The sequence below is a fragment of the Phoca vitulina genome, unplaced genomic scaffold (assembly GCF_004348235.1).
Source record: "Phoca vitulina isolate PV1807 unplaced genomic scaffold, GSC_HSeal_1.0 scaffold79, whole genome shotgun sequence".
In the NCBI taxonomy this organism is placed as follows: Eukaryota; Metazoa; Chordata; class Mammalia; order Carnivora; family Phocidae; genus Phoca; species Phoca vitulina.
The window spans coordinates 2,221,894-2,241,660 of record NW_022589782.1 but is presented as its reverse complement, the minus strand read 5'-3'; the positions used below and the strand labels follow the sequence as shown (position 1 = coordinate 2,241,660).

The following is a 19,767-nucleotide window of genomic DNA, read 5'->3' as shown; positions in this document are numbered from 1 at the left end:
CTCTCCCTAGGAGGTTCTCCTGAAGGTCCTCCCCTGCCCAGAGAGGGGGCGTGCTTACCTCCTTCCTGCTCCTTTCCGCTCACGCCAACGGCAATGCCGTCGGCACCTCGAACAGGGGAGCGTGACCAGGAGGTGCCGAAAACCCTCTCTGTCCTCGGGAAGGAGGCTGGCCCTCTGAGCAGAGCACGGCAGCGGGCATCCCTGACGGGAGATCGTGCAGCGTCCAGGCCCTGAGCGCTGACCACACGCCAGCGCCTGGCTCGTGTTCGGCACACTTCACCTCTTCATCCTCGCGCCCCCACTGACGCTGGCATGGTCATTGTCCTCATGTGACAGTGGAGACGCCGAGGGCTCGGAGGATGCCCTGCAGACCCAGCCCACCCGCCGTGCCCAGAGGCTGACGACCCTCGGCTTCTGCGTGGCCGTGGCCGTGGCGGATGGCAGCGCGAAGGGAGACAGAGGTCAGGCAGCGAGTTCCGAGGGGCAGCTGTGCCCCTCTCCTGAAGGCTGAGCCCTGCCAGGCAGCCCTCCCTCCCCCTCCCTCCAGCCCTGACAGGCTGCGGGGCTGTTCCCTTCCCGAAGCGGCCACGACAAATCACCCTAAACCGCTCGGCTTAAAACACAACAAACATGTTGTCACAGTCTAGAGGCCAGAAGTCTGAAATCAAGGTGAGCTCAAGGCAGGGCCACGCTTCCTCCAGAGACTCCAGGGAAGGACCCCCCGCCTGCCTCCTGCAGGTTCAGGCAGCTCCCGAGTTCCTCAGCCCGTGGCCACACGCCCCGCGGCGGCCTCCACAGTCACATGGCCGTCCCTCCTCGTGTCACTGGATTCAGAGCCCCTCCCTCATCCAGGGAGGCCTCGACTTACATGCATCTGCAAAGACCCTCTTTCCAAATGCGGTCACGTTCTGAAGAGGGAGACCCTGTCCAACCCAGTACGCGTGGGAGGGCATCAACGGGTGAGAGGCCCAGGGAGAGGGAAAGGCCAGTGCCCGAGTGTGGGCCGGGCCGACGACGGGCATAGACGGCCTGCTGCTCCGAACCCAACTGTCCGAGCACCGACAGCCACGCGGAGCTGCTGGGACTCTCACCCACTCTGGCCCGAGGGCAGGATGCCACGGCCACCTTGGAAAACGGGGGGCGGTTTCTTCAGGAGTTGATTGTACACTGACCACATGACCCAACAACGCTAATCCTAGGTATTTATTCCAAAGAAATGACAACACATGTCCACATGAAGATTTGTCCAAGAATGTCCCCGACAAGTGAACTTGGGACACCACCCAAATGCCCACCGACAGGCGGATGGATAAACCGTGGGACACATAAGCTGGTGACCCGCGCCACGAACGCGTGCTCCTCGAGGTGCTGAGCGAAACAAGCCAGGCCCTAAACAGTACGTCGTGCGTTTTTCCGTCTTTCCGTGACAGAAATCCCAGTACTGGTGGCCTCTGGGGGTGGGGACACAGGATGGAAAGGGCCGGGAAGGAATTTTCTAGGGTGTTGGCCATGCTCCACTTCTTAATTGGTCATGAGGGTGTCTTCTTTTGAAAACTCATTGAACTGTGTACTTAGGATATGTGCAGCTTACTGACCTCGCCGCAGTGTTTTAGGAAAGGAGCGAGGGACCAGAAAGTTCTCTGGCGATCCACACAGGCTGGGACATAGGAGGCAGGCTGAAGTGGTGTGGGGCTCCGCCGTGTGGGGCCAGGGAACCCAGGCGGTGACGCTCGTCCAGCTGTGGAGGAGGGGAAGGGAGCTTCTAGGAAGGGGGCGGGCCGGTCTTTCTGGACCACCGGCGTGTGCATGCATCACCTGGATCCATCCACCCACAGCGTCCGTTGCCCCCATTTCCCCGAGAGGACACGGCCCTCTGCTCCCCCAGGGGAATGGGGTGATCAGAGCCCCGTGGGCAGCCTGCAGGGTAAGAAGGCAGAGAAGACACGGTGGTCAGAGAGGCAGAGAGGAGCTGGGTCAGTGGCCCGCCATGGATGCCGGGATGTCTAGAGGAGAAAAGAGTAGGATGGGGTGTTTGGCTCTGGGCAGCTCAATGTGAGGCTTGCGGAAGCATCTTCCCTGGAATGTTCTAGGCCCCACACGTCCCGCCGGCCAGGCTTCCTCCTCGGTGCAGCTCACAGGCAGGAGACTGCGGTGTCCTGGGCGAGGTCTGGGACAGCGACAGGCGCCAGCAGGAGGGGAGAACGCCAGTGATGCCAGGCTCCTGCCCGGTCCTCCCTCCACTCCTGCAACCCCAACCTCTCTGCACCCCAGTGGTAGACGTGGCGCCGCCTGCCAGAGAGAGCAGCGTCCCCTCTGCGTCTCCCAGCCCCCCCCTCCTCTGTGGAAAGTCACCCACAGACTGCTCAGAACAAAAATAAAAAGGGAAGTATGGCAGCCCCCCCAGCCCCCACCGCTGTCCCTGCTAAAAATAGAGGCGGCCTCCGAGGGGGGTGTTGTGTGGGCTTCCGGAGGGGAGGCCGCTGGCTCCCTGCAGCATCAGCATTTTCTGGGGGCCTGGCAGGCCACACGCTGGAGGAGAGGGAGTTTGAGGGGACCACGCAGAGACCCCCTAGGCCGACCCAGGACCAAGCTAGTTTGCAAACACGTGAGTATATTTTCCGACTGGCCGGTCCTTTTGCTCGGAGCCACGTGGGTGTGGAGCTCGGGAAGCCATGTCCGTGTCAGGGAGGGCCCCTGCAGCAGGCTGGGGGCTGCTGGGTGACCCCCGCGTCCCCCACCTCATCCCTCTTGCTCTCGTCCACACCACCGTGTGTCTCACGGCTTCACGCATGTTCCTTTTCATTTCTTAATTTCTTGAACCACACGGTGAACTCCCGACACCTGGTGCTAGGGCAGCTATTCTATGCTGTTCACTTTGGTTGCACAGAGCATGGACTGGAGCCCAGAGAAGGCCCTCGATAAATGCCTGGTCAATCTGGACCAGAACGCTCTCCCTCTCGTTTTTATGTGCTGGGTTTTGTTTTTGTTTTAGTTTTTGTTTTTTAACTTTCTTCCGTCGGGGGACGGGCCGAGGGCGGAGAAGTGGGCGTGAGCTCACGGAGAGGTACCCGAGGCCCCCCGCTGGAAGGGTCCACAGCGACTGCCCCAGAAGCCCAGCAGCCTTGCCCTCCTGGGATCCCCGCCCTCCCCGGGAGCACCCTGCAGCCTCTTCTGAGCTTTAGTAAGATAACATATGCAAAGAAAGAAGCCTGTTGCTGAGGGTCCATCAGCAAACCCGAGGCCCAGCCCCTGCCCACAGGCAACACACAGAGAGAGAAGTTGGAGCCCGAGACAGGCGGGAGACCCTTGATCCAGAAGCCAGAGCGAAAAGGCACAGCGGGGGCGTGAATGACTTTTCTAGGAGGCAGAAGGACCAGGGCCCCGAGGGGAAGTCCCCCCTCTCCCTGCGGGTATCTCCTGGAGGCCTCAGAGAAGGTTCATCATTTCCTACTGAAACGCTTCAGGAATCCCTTACGTCCGGCAGGGTTGAGACTTCTGCAGCCCCTGGGATCGTGTGCTTCTCAGAGACCATCCTGGTCATTGAGGGGGTCAAACTGATGGACGTCACGGGTTTGAAGAAGGCAGCAAGGGCTCAGAGGCATCCTTGGAAACGAGAGATGGCCTAAGTGCAGGGACGCCTCCAGGTCTCACAGCGGATGGCAGCCCTAGACGGAGAAGTCACAAAGGCCCGCCAGGCCAGCGACACACCCAGGGAGCGCCAGGCGGCCGACCTTCAAGCCTGGCTTTGCAGACAGACTCATTCCCGGCTCCCCCGCACAGGCACGGAAAGGGTCACAAAAGCGGCCGGTTCCCCCATCCCCTGCGAACCGCACTCGCTCCTAACAGCCCTCAAGTCTGTGCTGATCTACCATGTCTGGGTGCAGTTTTGACGGGCGCCTTATTTAATTATAGGTGATCGAATCATTTGACACAAGCCAAAAAAAAAAAAAAAAAAAAAGAGGCTTTTCGGTTTGCATCTGATTTATGAGCTTTCGCTTTCATGGCGAGAAGCTAGAGATGGTCTCTGAGCATAGAGATCCCCAAATCCCTGCCCCCGTTGCTCTCGGAGACCGGGGAAAGCGTTTCCATCCCACCGTGTAGGAAGCATAGAGAACATCAGAAAAGCACGGGCCGGTGTTTGCCAGCACCTGGGAGGGGAGAAAGTGAAAAGAAACACCCACCAGCCTCCAGCCCTGACAGATTCATTTAAAGACAGTCTTACATAATAGATCATTAAAAAGGAGAGACGCAGGACAGAACTCTCTCCTTACAAGGAAAAGGGGAGTGTATTGAGCTGCTTTGCGACATTCTCGTCCCGTCTACCCCCTTATCCCGCACAGAGAAGTGGAAAATGTGAGTCTCCCTCCGTGTTTTTTTATGTTTCAAGCTGCCTGGTGGCTTTAACTCAGGTGAGCTGGCCTCCGGGAAATCACTGAAGGCTGCGCGCTGGTCGCCAGTAGCCTCAGAGCTCCCGGGAGGAGGGACATGACTGACCCACGGACACTACCAGGGAAGGAGCCCTTCCTGGCCAGACCCCGCTTTCCCTTTCCCACCCCCCCGGCCAGGGCCCACCCCCACCCCTCCCTGGGCCGTGCACCTGTGGGTGCTAAATAAAACCCTGAGTTCCTGTTCCCTTTTCTCTGCCCTCGTCCTCGCTTCAAACCCACACCCCGCCTGCTTTTTTGCCTCTGCCTCCGTCTGGCCTCGTACTTCATTTCCTGCGCGCCCGGCCCCTGGCAGACGTGGCTCCTGATTCCCACGGCTGCCGGGATCCAGGGCTGACCCACCGCCGGGGGCGCTGCCAGGAGGAGGGCGCCTGCTGGCCTCGCAGGGTCCACCCAGCCCCTAGCCCGCCCGCAGGTCGGTCCCCTCCCGGGGCCCCGGGTCTCCTATTTCTTCATTGGAGTCGATGGTGCCTTCCCAGCAGGTACCCGGCACCTAACGTGTGTGCTCAAGAAATTGTAGCTGTTTTTCTTTATTTGATCTGATTTGATGGATTGAGGTGAAATTCATATAACATCCATCCCCCCTTTTATTTATTTTTTTAAAAGACCTTATTTATTTACTTAGAGAGCACAGAGGGAGAGGGAGAAGCAGGCTCCCCGCTGAGCAGGGAGCCCCATGTGGGACTCGATCCCAGGACCCTGAGATCATGACCTGAACAGAAGGCAGATGCTTAACCGACTGAGCCACCCAGGTGCACCCCCCTTTGAAAGTGAACTATTCAGTGGCATTCCGCACACTCCCCGTGTTGTACAATTACTGCCTCTACCGAGCTCCAAAGCATTTCCAACACCCCAAACATAAAACCCCGTCTCTGTTAGTGGTCAACCCCACCATCTTCGCCAGCCCTCAACCCCTAGCCCCTCGCAGCCACCCACCTGCTTTCTGTGTCTGTGGATTTCTGGGCATTGCACACAAATGGGATCACACGACATGTGGCCCTTTCGAGTGTGGTTTCTTTCGCTCTGTGTAAGGTTTTCAGGGTTTGTCCGTGGTGTAGCGCGGATCAGCACCCCGTTCTGTTTCGTGGCCAAATTGTATTCCACTGTACGTATAAATGTCTTCATTTCCAGAGTCACCGGCTTTGAGGGTTCGGGGCTGCCAGGACCGGGAAGGGAATTGGGGCACAGGGAGGTGGAAGGAGGAGAACCTTGCTCGATGCACGATGCCATAGACCACCGGAAGAGGCCTGCCTGCCTGCAAGGGTCTCTGCCCACTGTCCTCGCCCACCCTGTAGTCTGTGCGGACCGACCCCGAACAGCCCCCCGGCGGAGGGCATGTTGGGGAGAGGAGCGTCTCTGGCCCACCTTCTCGAGCTGCAGTTGGCTCTGCTCCTGAGTACATTATCACAATTAATTACAGCCAGCCCTTGATTATGTGAGCTAATAGGGGACCAGAATAACACAGAGCTAATTGAAATGTGGGTCTGCAGGGGCGGTGGAAAGGAGGGGCCCCGTTCCATGGGGGAGCTGTTTGTTTTGCAGTTAATTATGAGTAAAGAGACCCTTTTGGGGTCCTTTCCTGCGTCTCTCTCTCTCCCTCCCAGAAGCCTTACATTTCATTGGACGCACAAACCTATTTTGCTCCCGACATAGCGGATGCTCAGTTAATGCATCGTAGCTGACTTACTCCCCTTGCCATCTCTCGGCAGAACGCCCCAGGACAGAAAATCTGACTGGTTTGGATTTCACTTCTGTGCCCGCCCAATCTCACATGGAAACGCTCGTTGTTATAATCGCGGGGAAGGAATGAGAGGATGTAGGCGCCGAGCTTTATTCTTCCCAAAATGTCTGCAATAAATGGGTGACATTACGAGATACACAGAAGGAGGGGAATGGAGCAAAACAGGCATCTGGAACCCCCACAGACTGGGTCACTGGTCCCAGAAGGCTCGGGAGTCCGCGGTTTGCCCCAGAGTCCTTTGTGAGCGAGCCGCTGTGCTGAGCGGTGACACAGCACTCTCATTCTGCCGCCCCGTTGAAACTGACAACCTCGGGCGCATCACCAGAGTCTTGGTCGTGCCTTTTCTCCTGGGAAGCGCGAGCCCGGTCTAGCATAATCCTAGATTAGGTGACTGACGCCCTCCGCGTGACACGCTGGATTTGCAGAGGGTGGTTTTTCCAGCCCTTCTGCCTATAGCCATCTTTTCTTACACGCTGCCCGCCTCCGCCGTCTGTTGTGGGTTTTGTCACCGCGCCGTTCTGTCCCCTCGTTTGATAGTGCATATGACTGCCCACTGTGTGTCAGACGCCCGCAGCTTCGTCCAGGAACGCGTCCCCCGAAGGTCAGCTGGTGACCTTCCACGATGAGGGAGTGAGGCCCCGGCGTCCTCAGCCAGAAAGTGCTGGCTGGTGTGGGGTTATCAGTCCTCAAAGAATGAGGATTCCAAACTGAACCGATTTCCCAGCTGCCGGTGGCTGGCTCGGGCTGTTCCTTTTTTTTTTTTTAAGATTTTATTTATTTATTTGACAGAGAGACACAGCTAGAGAGGGAACACAAGCAGGGGGAGTGGGAGAGGGAGAAGCAGGCTCTCTGCCAAGCAGGGAGCCCGATGCGGGGCTCAATCCCAGGACCCTGGGATCATGACCTGAGCCGAAGGCAGACGCTTAACGACTGAGCCACCCAGGCGCCCCATGGCACGGGCTGTTCTTGATGATGCAGAAGGCCCTGAGACTCGGGGGTGCCCCGGGGAAGGAGCACCCTGCAAAAAGAGACTGATGCCGTGTTTGGGAATGCCAGCCAATGTAGCGTTCTTCCCGACAGAATGTAGGGCCAGCTGGCTTTGCTGCAACTCACCCGGTTAGGGTGGTTTGTGACAAGATAGCTCTGTCCCTGCAGGTCAGAAATTGGAGAGACTGTGGATTCTAGACTTCTAATCCATGACTGATTGAGAGGCCAAGATAGATCGGCGCTGAGATCCGAACTGCAGACACAGCAGAACAAGCTGGTGCAAATGAAGGGCGTGTCATCCCGTCAGCAGGCTGTCCTGGTGAAAACCCTCACCACACCTTCGCACACAAAGGTCTTCCCCGCCCAAGGGAGGAAGCTAAAGCGAGGAAAAGAGAGCCAGCGCTTACGCATTGGAAATCAATAACTTTACAAATATTAAACGCCCACCTGTGCAAGATACTGTCTGGACCGTGGGGTGTACCAGGGAAATCAGAGAGGGGCCCCTTTCCAGAGGCCGTAAGCAGCTCGGTGGACATAAAGAGATGCTAACAACTCCGGGTGGGTGAGATGCAAACCGGAGGCCCACACAGAAGGGTTGAAGACAGATCTCTGACGTTTTTGTCTGAGTTCTGCTTGGCGTGGAGGTGATTACACAGGACATCCGGCGGAGACCTTGTTTCCAGCTGGGGTTTGCCGTTGGCGTCTGAAGGGCTGGATTAAGTGATATTGATTAAGTGTCTGCCATGGGCACAGCAGCAACCCTAAGATGCTAGCGCTGCTTGTCCAATTCTACGGGCCAAGAAATGGGGAGGGGGCGCTCAGAGAGGTTAAGCAGCATGCCTAAAGCCACACAGCAGCAGACAGCAGAGCTGGAGTTCAAACCCAGGATCCTCACGTGAGGACTGGATGCTTTCCGCTAGGACACACAGTGTTATCTCCTTATGCAAAGACTCTTTTTTTGGCTGGACTTTCTCTTTAATTAGAGTAGAATTCCTGTGATCCTTTGTGCACAACCCCCATCTTCTCCGGGGGGCTGGGGGGGCGATGCCACTTGACCCCAACAAGCACAGTATACTTTGACCTCTCAAGGACAGGCTCTACACCCTCCATGCATGTGGGTTCCCTGCAAAGGGACCCCCAGCCCCCCAGCTCTGTAGGTCTACCCCGGAGAAGTCTGCAGAGACCGTGCATCTAGCAAGGCGACTCTCACCCCTCAAAGCCCCTCTGTCCTTTCTTCTGCTGCCTGCAGAACTGCCCAGGGCGCTGATGTCGGAGAAAGTACAGCTTTGACCTCAAGCCTCAAACACCGCGGGGTAAAAATAAGAAAGTCTGAGGTCCACACACCAGGCTGCTTCCTGCCTCAGAGTTTCCACCAGCCCTGGAGGCCTTTCGAGACGAAGTCTCTGGGAGCCCCGGCAGCCGCGGGAAAGCGGGAGCCTCAGGCCTCTGAGGGGCGGTTTCACTTGCTGGTGTCATGCTCGGGCCGGGCCGTGGTGGAAGCATCGGGTCAAAGCTGGAGGCAAGGACGCCCCACCCCCAGCGCCACCTCTCTGTTCCCGCAGGAGGAAACCCGAAATCTGCCTGCTTCTAGATACTGACCTGCTCCCTGATTGAAGTCATGGGCAGAGTCATTTTCAAACACGTGGAAACGTGCCCAGAAGTGTCACTGATTCACTGATTTACCGGTCCTCGTGATATTTCACAGAACACAGAGTCCCACGACTACAGATGCATTTTCGGTTGTTCACCTCATGGCTTCGGAGCATGGATTTGGTGCACCTTCGAAACGCAGAAGAGAGAGACCAGGGCACCTTGCTGCTGGGGCTTCAAAGCATGCTCGTGAGGCTGCGTACCTGCCCTGGGCCCTGGAGAGAAGTCTGTCTGAGCGGAGGCCAGTGTGGCCCGAGTGGCCCGCTCCACGTTCCCCTGGCAGGTCCCCGCGCCGCGCCTCTGATCTGCGTTCTCGGAGCAGAGGCTCACCTGCCAAACGGCCGGCTGCCGCCCCGGGCTTCCTCCTCCTTCTTCCTCCCCAGCCTCGCTCCCTTCTCTCCTCGTCTTCCCGTGAACCTGCAGGCTTTCTTACCACCGGCCCACTCTGCCATTCTCCCTTCCAACCCGCCTCCCCATTCCCCAAATCAAAAAGTAGCTCATGGTTTCTTTCCACCTCTCCTTTGCTGGGATTACATCTCCCTGTGATTCATGCACCAAAATGCACGCTCCATGTCCCGCTTCTGCGTCATAGAAACCCCAAGCAGCGGGGCCAGACTCTGGAAGGAGACCCGTTGGTTCGCTCACTGGGCAGATGTGTGGAAAGCTCACCGCATGCGGGCGGCATGTGCTGCAGACTCACCGATGAGCATGACACAAGCCCTCTCAAAGAATCACAGCGGGTGTGCAAATGAGCGATGGCGAAACCAGGTGAAAAGCACAGGAACGTGGGTCCATTCCACAACAGGGACCTGCGTTCCGCTGGGAGAGGTGGGGCAGGGCGGCCACCTGGGCTGACCGTATCGCCTGCCATCGCCAAGTGCTTCTTGGCTAACCGGCGACTGAATGCAGTTCTGTGACAATGGAATGTTCTTATCGTAACACCTTAGGTCATTAGAGCTTTTGCTTCAGCAAATGCTCATCGAAAATCCGCCCCATGTTAGCACAACCGCAAACCCCAGTCTTGACACGAAGCATTCCAAGAGGGACCGCGGACGCTCCAAGTTTCTCCCAACCCAGATAACAAAATGGTAGCCAAACAGTGAAGACTATGCCAATGGAGAAGAATTGTGCACCTGGATGAAGCAAAGGGTCTGTCTTTGAAAGCACAGAGGACTCCGGAACTGGAATCCGCTGGGGGTCACCATGACATCACCGTCCCTGTGGCAAAGGCGATCTGCTGACCAGGCTTCCAAGGCCTGCGCAGGAGAAGACTGCATTTCGTGATCGCCGAGGCTGGGGCTCCCCCCTGGCCAGCCCCGGAGCGAGACCACCCTTCCCAGGTTTGGCCAAGTGGTCCAGCCGCAGCTCCTGGAGACCGTCAGCGCCGCCAGTGTGCTGTGCGCACGGCTCTGGAATCCAGATGCTCCTCAAGAACCAGTGTGATCAATTGATATGCATTTCAGAACAATTTAAATCTGTCATTCCTAATTGCGCTTTTTTGAAAAGCTGCCCTGCAGAGCTGATAGGAAAACAAGAGCTGGAGGGGAGCAGTATCCTTTGCTAATGCAAGAGGTGTGTGCCCTTTCCAAAGTTCTTTGCCGTGGTGCGAGTCGGAAGCCGCGGTGGGTGGTGGGGTGTGTGGCAGGGCTGGGGATGGCGAAGGGGTGATGCTTGCCATGCCTTCGGTCTCCGGCTTCAGTCGATGTGCCGTGCTCCCCACTGCCCCCGTGCCCAGGTGTCTACTGATGCCTCCCCCGCTTCCTTCCTAAAAGATACCAGGTCGAGACAGTTTTATCCCACAGAAACCACTGGCCTTTTGCCTGGGTCACCTGGAAGTAGATGGACGGAGCCCCTTGAGGAGCTCCAGGTATGATTACAGGTGGCCTGGTCCCTGAGGAGATGGTCGGGGGAGGTTGGTGGTGCTCTGGGGTGACAGCGAGGAGCTTGGCTGTCACGTGGGCTGGGGCTGGCGGGGGCGGGGGTGGGCTCCTGTGGAAGAATGAGGGCTGAATGAGAGAACAGAGAGATTCTAGTGGACGTGGCAGAGGCCGGAGATGTGACTCGAGACCGAAAAGTGAGGAGCACAGCTCAGGATCCGAGGCAGGACTGCAGCAGGCAAGCGAGGTAGATCGCCTTGCCCTTGTGCTGCAGGCTAGAAATGTCATCTGTTCATCACATTTCGTGGGCTGTGCCTTATCTCCTCATGGTCGCTGACCCCTCAGAGGGCACTCTATACATGGGCGGTCCTCAGTCCTTACTAATCTCTTATTTACTGTGGTTTTGGATCTAGAAAAAAAAAGGAACCGGCGCAAATAGAAGAGGCAGTTGCTCAGATTGAGGGGCTCAAGTCTGAGGCTGGGGCCAATATGACTTTCTTAGAAGGCTTGGATCTCATTTGTTTGAAAGGAAATCAGTTTTACACATAGTAGGGATTTTATTCTTCTCATAAACTAAGAACTCAGAGGTTAAGCTTGGACCCAAAATACTTGTGGCATCCTACTCAGCCATACTTAGAGTGTGACCTTTGTCTTCATGCTCACAAAATAGCTGCTCTGCAGCAGAACATTGCATCCACATTCCAGGTAGGAAGACAGGGACAAATAAAAGGCTCTTCTGCCCTGATTCTGCCGCCACCCCTCTACAGAGCCCTTCTAAACGTCTCCAGAAACTTCTGCTTCCATCTCACCGGTCAGAACTGTGTCCCATAGCCATCTCTAACTGCAAGAGAGGCTGCAAGCATAGTTGTTCGAGGGGCATGGTAATGCTCCCCACAAAATTGGAACTCTGTTGATAGACAAGAGAGAATGGATGTTAGGTCGGCAGCCGGCAATGTCTGCCACTCCACTGTGAATCTAAAACGATAATTGCTGCTTTCAAAATACGTATCAGGGAAGCTCTGTTGATTGCTGTACACATGTTAATTGATGGGAAATACTATCATCTCAATATTTTAGTTGAATGAGCTGAAGGAGATAGGTTAGAAAGTTAACTGGGATCCCAGGGAAGAATCCTGCAGGGGGAATTTTCTAGCTGTTTCTCTACATGTCCTTTTTATAGGAATGGGGACTGCAGGGGATGAGGCCCACAGGAAGGGAGGGCTCTGGTCCTTTTCCATAAAGCTTCATTTCCAGGGCCATGAACACATAGATGGTTGGACCAGTGTCTCTTCAGTCCTTCCTCACAGGCAGTAGATCATCCTTTTAAATAATATTTTTCCCTTTTTTTTTTTTTTTTGCCAGAAATCCTTTCAATTAAATGGAGGTTTCTTTGGAATAATTAAACCCTCCATCTCAAGCCTCTTACTCCAATCATCCAGGCAAATCAATTAAGCAGAGATGCATTTATCTGACTGATTGCTGACCCCCTTCTGGTTCCAGAGCTTTTGCCCCGGGGGTAGCTCTTGGAGAGAGGAGGTGTCTGCCCACAAACACGGCTCTTTTCCAAAGGGCTAGGCACTCCCTGGATTTGAAATAATAATAGCCTTATTGTTTATTTTATTCAGGATTTGATTTTTATTTATTCACCCAACAAATATATATTGAGCAGCTACTAAGAGTTAGTCCCCATGCTAGGTTCTATGGGAGATGAGACAGACATGTGGCAGGTAGCTGGGCCTCCCTGAACTTCTCTTCTATAAAATGGGGATAGTGGTATGCACCTTATAGCGCTGTTGTATGAAAGGAGCTAATCCACATGGAGCGTTTAGCACAGTGTCTGCCCACAGCACTACCATGTACGTTTCCATAGACACCTATTAGAGGATATACTCCTGCAGAATGAGGGAATAAAGCCATAAAGAGAAAGATATAGAGCCCAGGAAGCAAGGAATCTAATTGCTTAGATTAGATGCTATGCTTAATAAATATTAGTTGTGATGATTGCTAGTTTAAGTGAGATCACATGAGTCGGAGTCAATGAGGGCTGAGTTGGAATCTCTGCCGCTTAGTGAAGCTGTGAGATCTCACCCCATTATTTAACTTTCTGATCCTACCTCCTCCTCATAAAGTGAGAATAATAAGACCCAGAATAATGGAACCTACCTGAGTTCCTGGGAAGTGAGGTGACATCTGTGAAGTGCTCAGCATCCAGGCAGCACTTCTGGTTTATGATGAGGCGAGCTGTCTGACAAGCACTACAAAAGGTAGACAATGTTAAGTGCACAGAGAATGGATTCTTTATACTTAAACGTATCATCCGTATTTCCAACTATTGACATATGTTAATTTTTGTTCATTTTTTTGCCAGGATAATACATGTATGCAGAGTTGAAATGTAAAGTAGGCTTGTAATAAAAACATCTGTTCCCAGTCCTGATCCCCAGAGGCAACTACTTCTAACTCTTCACTGTTGTTTTCTTCTGTTATTTACCTCATTTCTAAGTAATAGGTTTGCATTGCTATTTACAGATATATCCACTTTATTTACTGACATACTCTTAGGTAGAGGAGCATTTAGCCCTCTTTTCTGAGTACCCCACTCCATGCATCTCCCCTTCCTTCATTGTCTCCATGCATTTAGATCACAGTTGTATATGTTACATTATTATCACTAGGTAAATATTGTTTATGTTGAGGCAAGTTGCATGCTGTAATTATTTCCTTTCTTACCTTTTTGTTTTCTCCTGGAGTTAATATTGCCTCTTTTTTTCATTTGTTGAGGGTTTTTTTATGTGCCTATCCTTCACTATTTTTCCATCTGACTCACAGTCCTGTCATTTGCCCGACAATATTATTTCCTAAATTATGAAATATATCAGATGACCATTCCGTTTTCCCCCTGGCCACCTCCCTCTACTGGGCCCTCCGTGGTCCTGCCATAATCTTGGCCAGCTCCTTTTCGCCACCTCTCTCTCATCCTGGGATTTCCTTGCTGCTTTGTCCAATTAGATTTTCTGTTTCCTGAGCTCTATACCTTCCTCTTTATTGTTTTATTCCCTCATTTTACTCGAGCATATCCTCTAGTAGCTTCCTAAGAAAGGGTACATGGGAAATACATGTTTAGAGTCGGGACGCCTGGGTGGTTCAGTTGGTTAAACCAGCTTCTGCCTTAGACTCAGGTCATGATCCCAGTGTCCTGGGATGGAGCCCCGCATTGGGCTTCTTGCTCAGCAGGGGGCCTGCTTCTCCCTCTGCCTGCCGCTCCCCCTGCTTGTTCTTTCTCTCTCTCTCTCTCTCTTTTTTTCTCTCTGACAAATAAATCAAATCTTTAAAATCTCTCTGACAAATAAATCAAATCTTTAAAATAAATAAATATTTTGAGTCTCTACCTTTCTGAAAATAATATCATTCTATTTTCATGCCTAATAATTGGGGGAGGGGTGTAATAGAATTCTAGGTTAAAAAGTATTTTCCATCAAAAATGTGAAGGCATCACTTCATTGTCTCCCAGCTTCCAGTATTGCTATTGAAATGTCTGATGCCAAACTTACTCCTAGTCCTTTACATATGACCTGATGTGTCCTCTCTGGAAGCATTTAGAGTCTTCTCTTATTTCCTGATGGCCTGAAATTTCACAAGGATGTTCTGAGAAAGTTATTTTTCCACTGATTGTACTGAGCACCCGAAGGGCCATTTAAATCTGAAGACTCATGTGCTTACATCTGGAGAATCCTCTAATATTATTTCTCTGATAATTTCATCCCTAACTTTACATTCTATCTCCAAAAGCTAGACAAGAAAGGAAACATAACCTCTGCACTCTCTTTGCAGGATTTCTATTTATCGGATATTAGACCTAAATTAACCTCATTTCCCCCACCATTTCTTATCTTTCTTCTCTTTAACTTTTTATTAACTTTTTGGAAGATTTCCTCAACTTTGTCTTCCAAACTTTCTATTGATAAATTTCTGGTACTTTATTTTAATTGCTAAGAACTCTTTCTCGTTCTTTGATCATTCCTTTTTCATAGCATCCTACTATTGTTTTATAGATGCAATATCTTATTTAATTTCAATGGATTTTAATTACCAGGTTGTGGGGTTGTTTTTTTAATTTTTTCTTATTCTGCATTGTCTGCTTCCTGCAAGTTCTTTGTATCAACTTGTCTCTTTTGATCTCTTCCTTTCACATGAAGACTTTCTTCAAACATCAGGTGATCCTTGGCTCTCTGTTTATTCTTAAGTAGAAAGTGACAAAAGCAGTGTATACAAGTTCTGCTCGTTGATTAAACAGCTTCACCGTAGGGCGAATGGGCACCGACTGTGTTTGCATAACACACTTATAACTCACTAAGCAGTTGATTCCTCTATCGAGAAGCAATAGTTGTTCTTTTTAATCCTGAGCCAATAGGTGCCATCTTAGAAAGTGGTTTTAGTTCTGTCTTAAGTTTTGCGTGTAAAAGTGCTATTTCAGGGAGTGTACGTACATACACTTTCTGATTCTAGTCCTTCTAAAAGTAAACTTTTATTTTTTAAAAGGCAATTCTAGGGGCTGTATGGTAGTAAAAGTAAGTCAGAGAACCTTGGGTCCAAATCCTGCCTTCCATGCTAATTATATGACCTTGAACCTCTCCCGGGTTTGGTTTTCTTGGCTATAAAATGGTGATGATGATAGCAATAATAATAATACCACCTATCTCAAGAGAGTTTTTGAGTTTATCAGTTATGCTTAGCAAGTGCCTGGCACATAGTAAATAATCTATAAGCATCAGGGATGATGTTTCAGCCAGTTGAATGTTATACCAATAAGCTAATCTCTCGAGAGACATATCCTATAAGTTTTTCCAACCTTATGACCAAGTTCTTGAGGGTATAATCAGAATTCTAACAGCAGAAATAGAAAGTTCAGCCTCATTACTGGTTGTCTTGTGTCTCAGTTTTTCCAACCTATGTTGACACATTGGGTAGTTGTACAACCCTGTGAAAATCTGTTTTTCCTTTCTTGTAACTAAAATCTTTCTTATAATTAATTTTGTAAAAAGCCTTTTCTTCTGATTATGAAAGAAATGCATGTTCTGTTGCTTTTAAATGCAAATGCAGAAAAGTATAATTTCCCTTTGCCTCTGCTCATCGGCCTGCTGGTCTCTGCTGGGGCACTTGGCCCCGCAGATCGCCGGCTTCCCCAGCCCTCGCGCGCAGTGCTGGGCAGCAGTGTAGCTCCTCCTGTCCCAGCCGCAGAGCAGGGAGGCCGTGAGAAGACAAAGGAGATGGTGTCCTCCAGAGAAGCATGTCACTGCCACCTCCCCGGGGCAGAGGGCCTGTGACAGCTCACTCCGATCCAAGCTGACACCCGACAAGAGCAGCTTCTACCAGCCCTGGGAGATCTGGTGTCACCTGTGATTAATTCTCAGAGCTGAAACCAAGCGAGTTCCTGATTTAACAGCGATGTCCCAGGGTCCCTGTCACTGCCAAGGCAGAGCAGCCGGCCATGGAGCAGCTGCCTAAAGCCCCCACCAAAGGGATCCCAGCCGCTGTCGGGCGGGACAGGTGTCAGGCCCGGTGTCCGGCCCCACCTCACCGTCGCAGGGGTTGTTCCTCGCCTTTCTGCCTCCCCGGTCTTCCTTCCCCGGGCTCCTGGAGTGGCTGAGCTGGGCACTGACGACGGCCTCGTCCGTCACCGTGAGGAGCACCACCTTGGGGAAATTACAGTGCGTGCCATGGTGTGTTCCTGCCCAAACCCACGGCGTGCCGGGGGCTGAAGGCGTAATTCACAGTGAAAGGAACCCTTCTGGGCTCAGGAATGCGGTTTGCCGCCTTTGACCTAATGAATTAGTAGCTGATTAGAACGTCTTCACTCTGCGAACACTCCTATCAGCGACTTTGTGAAGACCTTCCACCCTGGTCAGGACTAACCCCAAGGCTACCATCTGCCCTCCTCCCCGGTCCCAGAGGTCTCAGGACCTGTGGCCAGTGGCCTTACAGACTGGCCATGGGCTGCGACAAAAACCCTTCTCCCCAGCAGCTCCTGGCCACGGTCCGCTGCGTCACTGTCACCGGGAGAGATGGGCACCCCAGGATTTTCTGACCTTTCCTTCCAAAGCAGGGCATCACTTTGATACTTGAGTGGTTCTCTCTCTCTCTCTAACCTCCGTCCTTGTGCCAAGTCAGATTATCTTTCCTTTTACAGATTCCGGCCATCGCAGCTCTAGATCCCGAGGAAGACTGGCTCGGGGCAGGCCCGGCAGCGGCCTGGAGGCGCAGAAGTCGGAGCTCCGCCCCGGGACAGCAGGCGCTGTCTACTGAGCAACGACTGCATGCCAGGTACTTTGCTTGTGTTATCGCCAGTAGATTAGAAAACGAAACAAAAACGCTGAGTGAGGCTTACCTAAGACTTGACAGGGGCGCGGTGGGGGAGGTTCTAGGCAGAGGGAGGTGCGTGAGCAGGTTTGGTGAGGAGCCCAGGACACAGGACGAGACTCCGGGAGCCAGCAGGAGCAAACCCGGCAGGGCCGAGGGGTCACGATAGAGATGTTGAACTTCATCGTAACAGCAATGGGGGCCACACGGTAAACGTTTCGAGTCAGTGAGGGAGGCGAGGGAGACCGGCCACTGCCACGGAGTTTGTCCACGGACAAGTCATCTCCCTGTCTTGTAAAAAGCTGAGCAAAATGGCCCTTCCTGTAGAACCTGACCCAGGAGCCTTGAGCTTGCTTTTCCCGCTGTTTGTAAAAAGGCCCATGGGGTCGAGGCTTCGACTCGGGCCGGACACCAGCCCCGGCTGAGGGTGGGGCCGAGCCGCCTCCAGCGCTGAGCCCGATGGAGGGGAGGGGGGGCCACCGGCACCACAGGCTGTCAGCGCCTCGGGTCCGAGGGCGCGATCCTGGGCAGACCGTTTTCAAGGAAGCTGCCGGAGCCAGCCACACACCAGCTGCCGGATTCCTCCCAGAAGACCAGGCGGGGTCAGGCTGAGTCACAGCCAAGTGTGCGGGGAGGAATTGCATCTGAAATTGTGTCCGAAATGGTTTTTCCTTCGAGGCTAGCTACACTAGCCGTAGTTTTTGCCCAAGAAACTCTTGGTGCGTTTATGGCTGTGTGTGTCTGAGACAGTAACACGGGACACAGCGTCCCCAGCTAAGCCGCACCCCAGATCCCAGTATCACCGGCGTCTCCGGGGGCAGTGACACGGTGCTGCCCTCCCACGGGAGCCGCCGTTCTCCTTCTTACCCGTTCCTCGCTCCTCGGTGTGGTTTTGCTGTCTCTCCTTAACAGCATAGTTCAGTCGTCCGTCTTAGAGACGTAGCCAGACAGTGTCATCTCGTGGGTGCTCCGTGCCCCGCTGCCGTGCCCCGCGTCACATCCCGAGGTTCATCGGTGAGGACCGCCGTAGCACGCGGCGTCCCTGAAGGCCCACGGCGCTTATCCGCTCTCCCGCCTCGGACATCGGCGTGCTTCCTCGGGCTTGGATGCACGGCCACCCTTGCACGAGCCTCCTGACCTACAGGGTGGTCTCTCCGGGGAGCACACCGAGGAGGGAAGCCTGGGCGTGTGCCCTGCGTGTCCAAGCCTCCCAGGTGGGAAACGCCTCGGCGTCCCTGCTCCCGGGGCCAGTGCTTGGTGCTCGCAGGCGCTCACCGCCCTCCGCTGGTGGTGGAGGCCACGGCGTCCTCTTAGGCCACCCCGTGGCTCGGGGGGCTCACCAAACTAGGCAGTTCTCACGAGTTTGACTCGACCCGTGTTTGCAAAGCGGCTGAAGTGCACCGGGGTATCAGTGATGGCCACTAGATGGAGGCTCTATTGTTTGCTTGCATATAAGGTGGGAGGGTCCCCTTCCTTTCGTTTGGGGGAAAAAGGTTTGGCTCTAGTCATGTCCTGCTTTGTTTTTATTTTCCTTTTTCCCCAGCAGAGGCCACTGACAGGCCACCCCGGTCCCTGGAGGAGGCGTTTCTGTCCCACTGGGCATGCCCAGCACAGCCGCCTCGGTCCGTGAAGGGCGGCCAGAAATGCTTCTCTGCTCCATCCAGACCTGCTTGTCTCCCTGCCTTGAGCTGACATTTAATTAATTTCTGGGCACATGCCTTTGACCCCATAACCAGCGTTAGCCTGTGAGCACCTGGTTCTCTGTTCACTGTGCTTAGCTAGTCTTTGTATTAAGTAGATACATTAACTAGTCAGGAGACTTTGGGTGCATATAATAGTGGATCCCGTTTAAAATGGCTCAGGGCAAAGGCATTTATTATCTTGCTTCTGAAGGAGCCCAGGGGTGGGGGGGGGGGGGGGGGGGTGGGGAGATGTCTGGTGTTGGTGAATTCAGTGCCCAGGAGGGGACATCGAGGACCCAGGTTCTTTCCATCTTTCTGCTCTGCCGTCTTGAGGACGTTAGCTCTTGTTCTTACGTGAGTCCTCAGGTCACAGGATGGCCGTACAACTCCCAGCATCACACACACCTTCACCTGCTAACATCCAAAAGCTGGATGACAGTGTTCCTTCCTGTGTCCCTGTCAAAGATCAAGAAAAAACACCAGAACTGCCCCCACACACACAGCAGGATTTCCCATAGGTTGTGTGTGTCATAAAGCACTTCACGTGCTTCTTCTTACAGCTCTGGTAGAGACCAAACAAGATCTTGCTCCTCGCAGCTCAGAAGGTGCCCGGCCTCCCTGAAGCGTGGGGTAGCTCAGTTCCTGAAAAACCTGAGGATTCTGTAAGCAGGGGGCGTGGGGGGGTGACATGGACCGGCACAGTGGTGGCTGCCACACTCTCAGTAAATGTGTTGAATCGAGTGCTTAGGATATTGAGTCTTCAAGAATAGTCTAGGAAAGTATGTTTTGCTTTGTGAGTAGAAATGGTCATAGTGACTCCGTGTCGGGGGGAGTGGCTGCAGTGGGCGTGTTCATGTCGCCCCAGCACAGGCTCGCCGCGGGGCCCCGGTGGCCCCCCTATCTCAGCGAGAGGGCTGGCAGGGGTCAGGACTTGTGTCTGTGAGGCAGGGCTATCTGTGTGCTCTTCCCCGCCCGGGGGAAGGACTGGGTTTCAGTTTCTAGCACTCCAAATCAGTTATTGCTCATGA

At 53.4% G+C, this 19,767-nt stretch overlaps 1 protein-coding gene across 1 annotated transcript in view; it reads left to right on the top strand.

Annotated features, from left to right (window-relative positions):
• The first annotated feature begins 2,515 nt into the window (after positions 1-2,515).
• The window catches only part of CARD11 (caspase recruitment domain family member 11), a 56,489-nt gene continuing 39,237 nt past the window's right edge, over positions 2,516-19,767 (top strand). The window contains exons 1-2 of the mRNA XM_032394214.1: positions 2,516-2,605; positions 16,888-17,021. Coding sequence (XP_032250105.1) covers positions 17,015-17,021 — 7 coding nt within the window. The 5' untranslated portion in view covers positions 2,516-2,605; positions 16,888-17,014. The remainder of the gene's footprint in view (positions 2,606-16,887; positions 17,022-19,767) is intronic.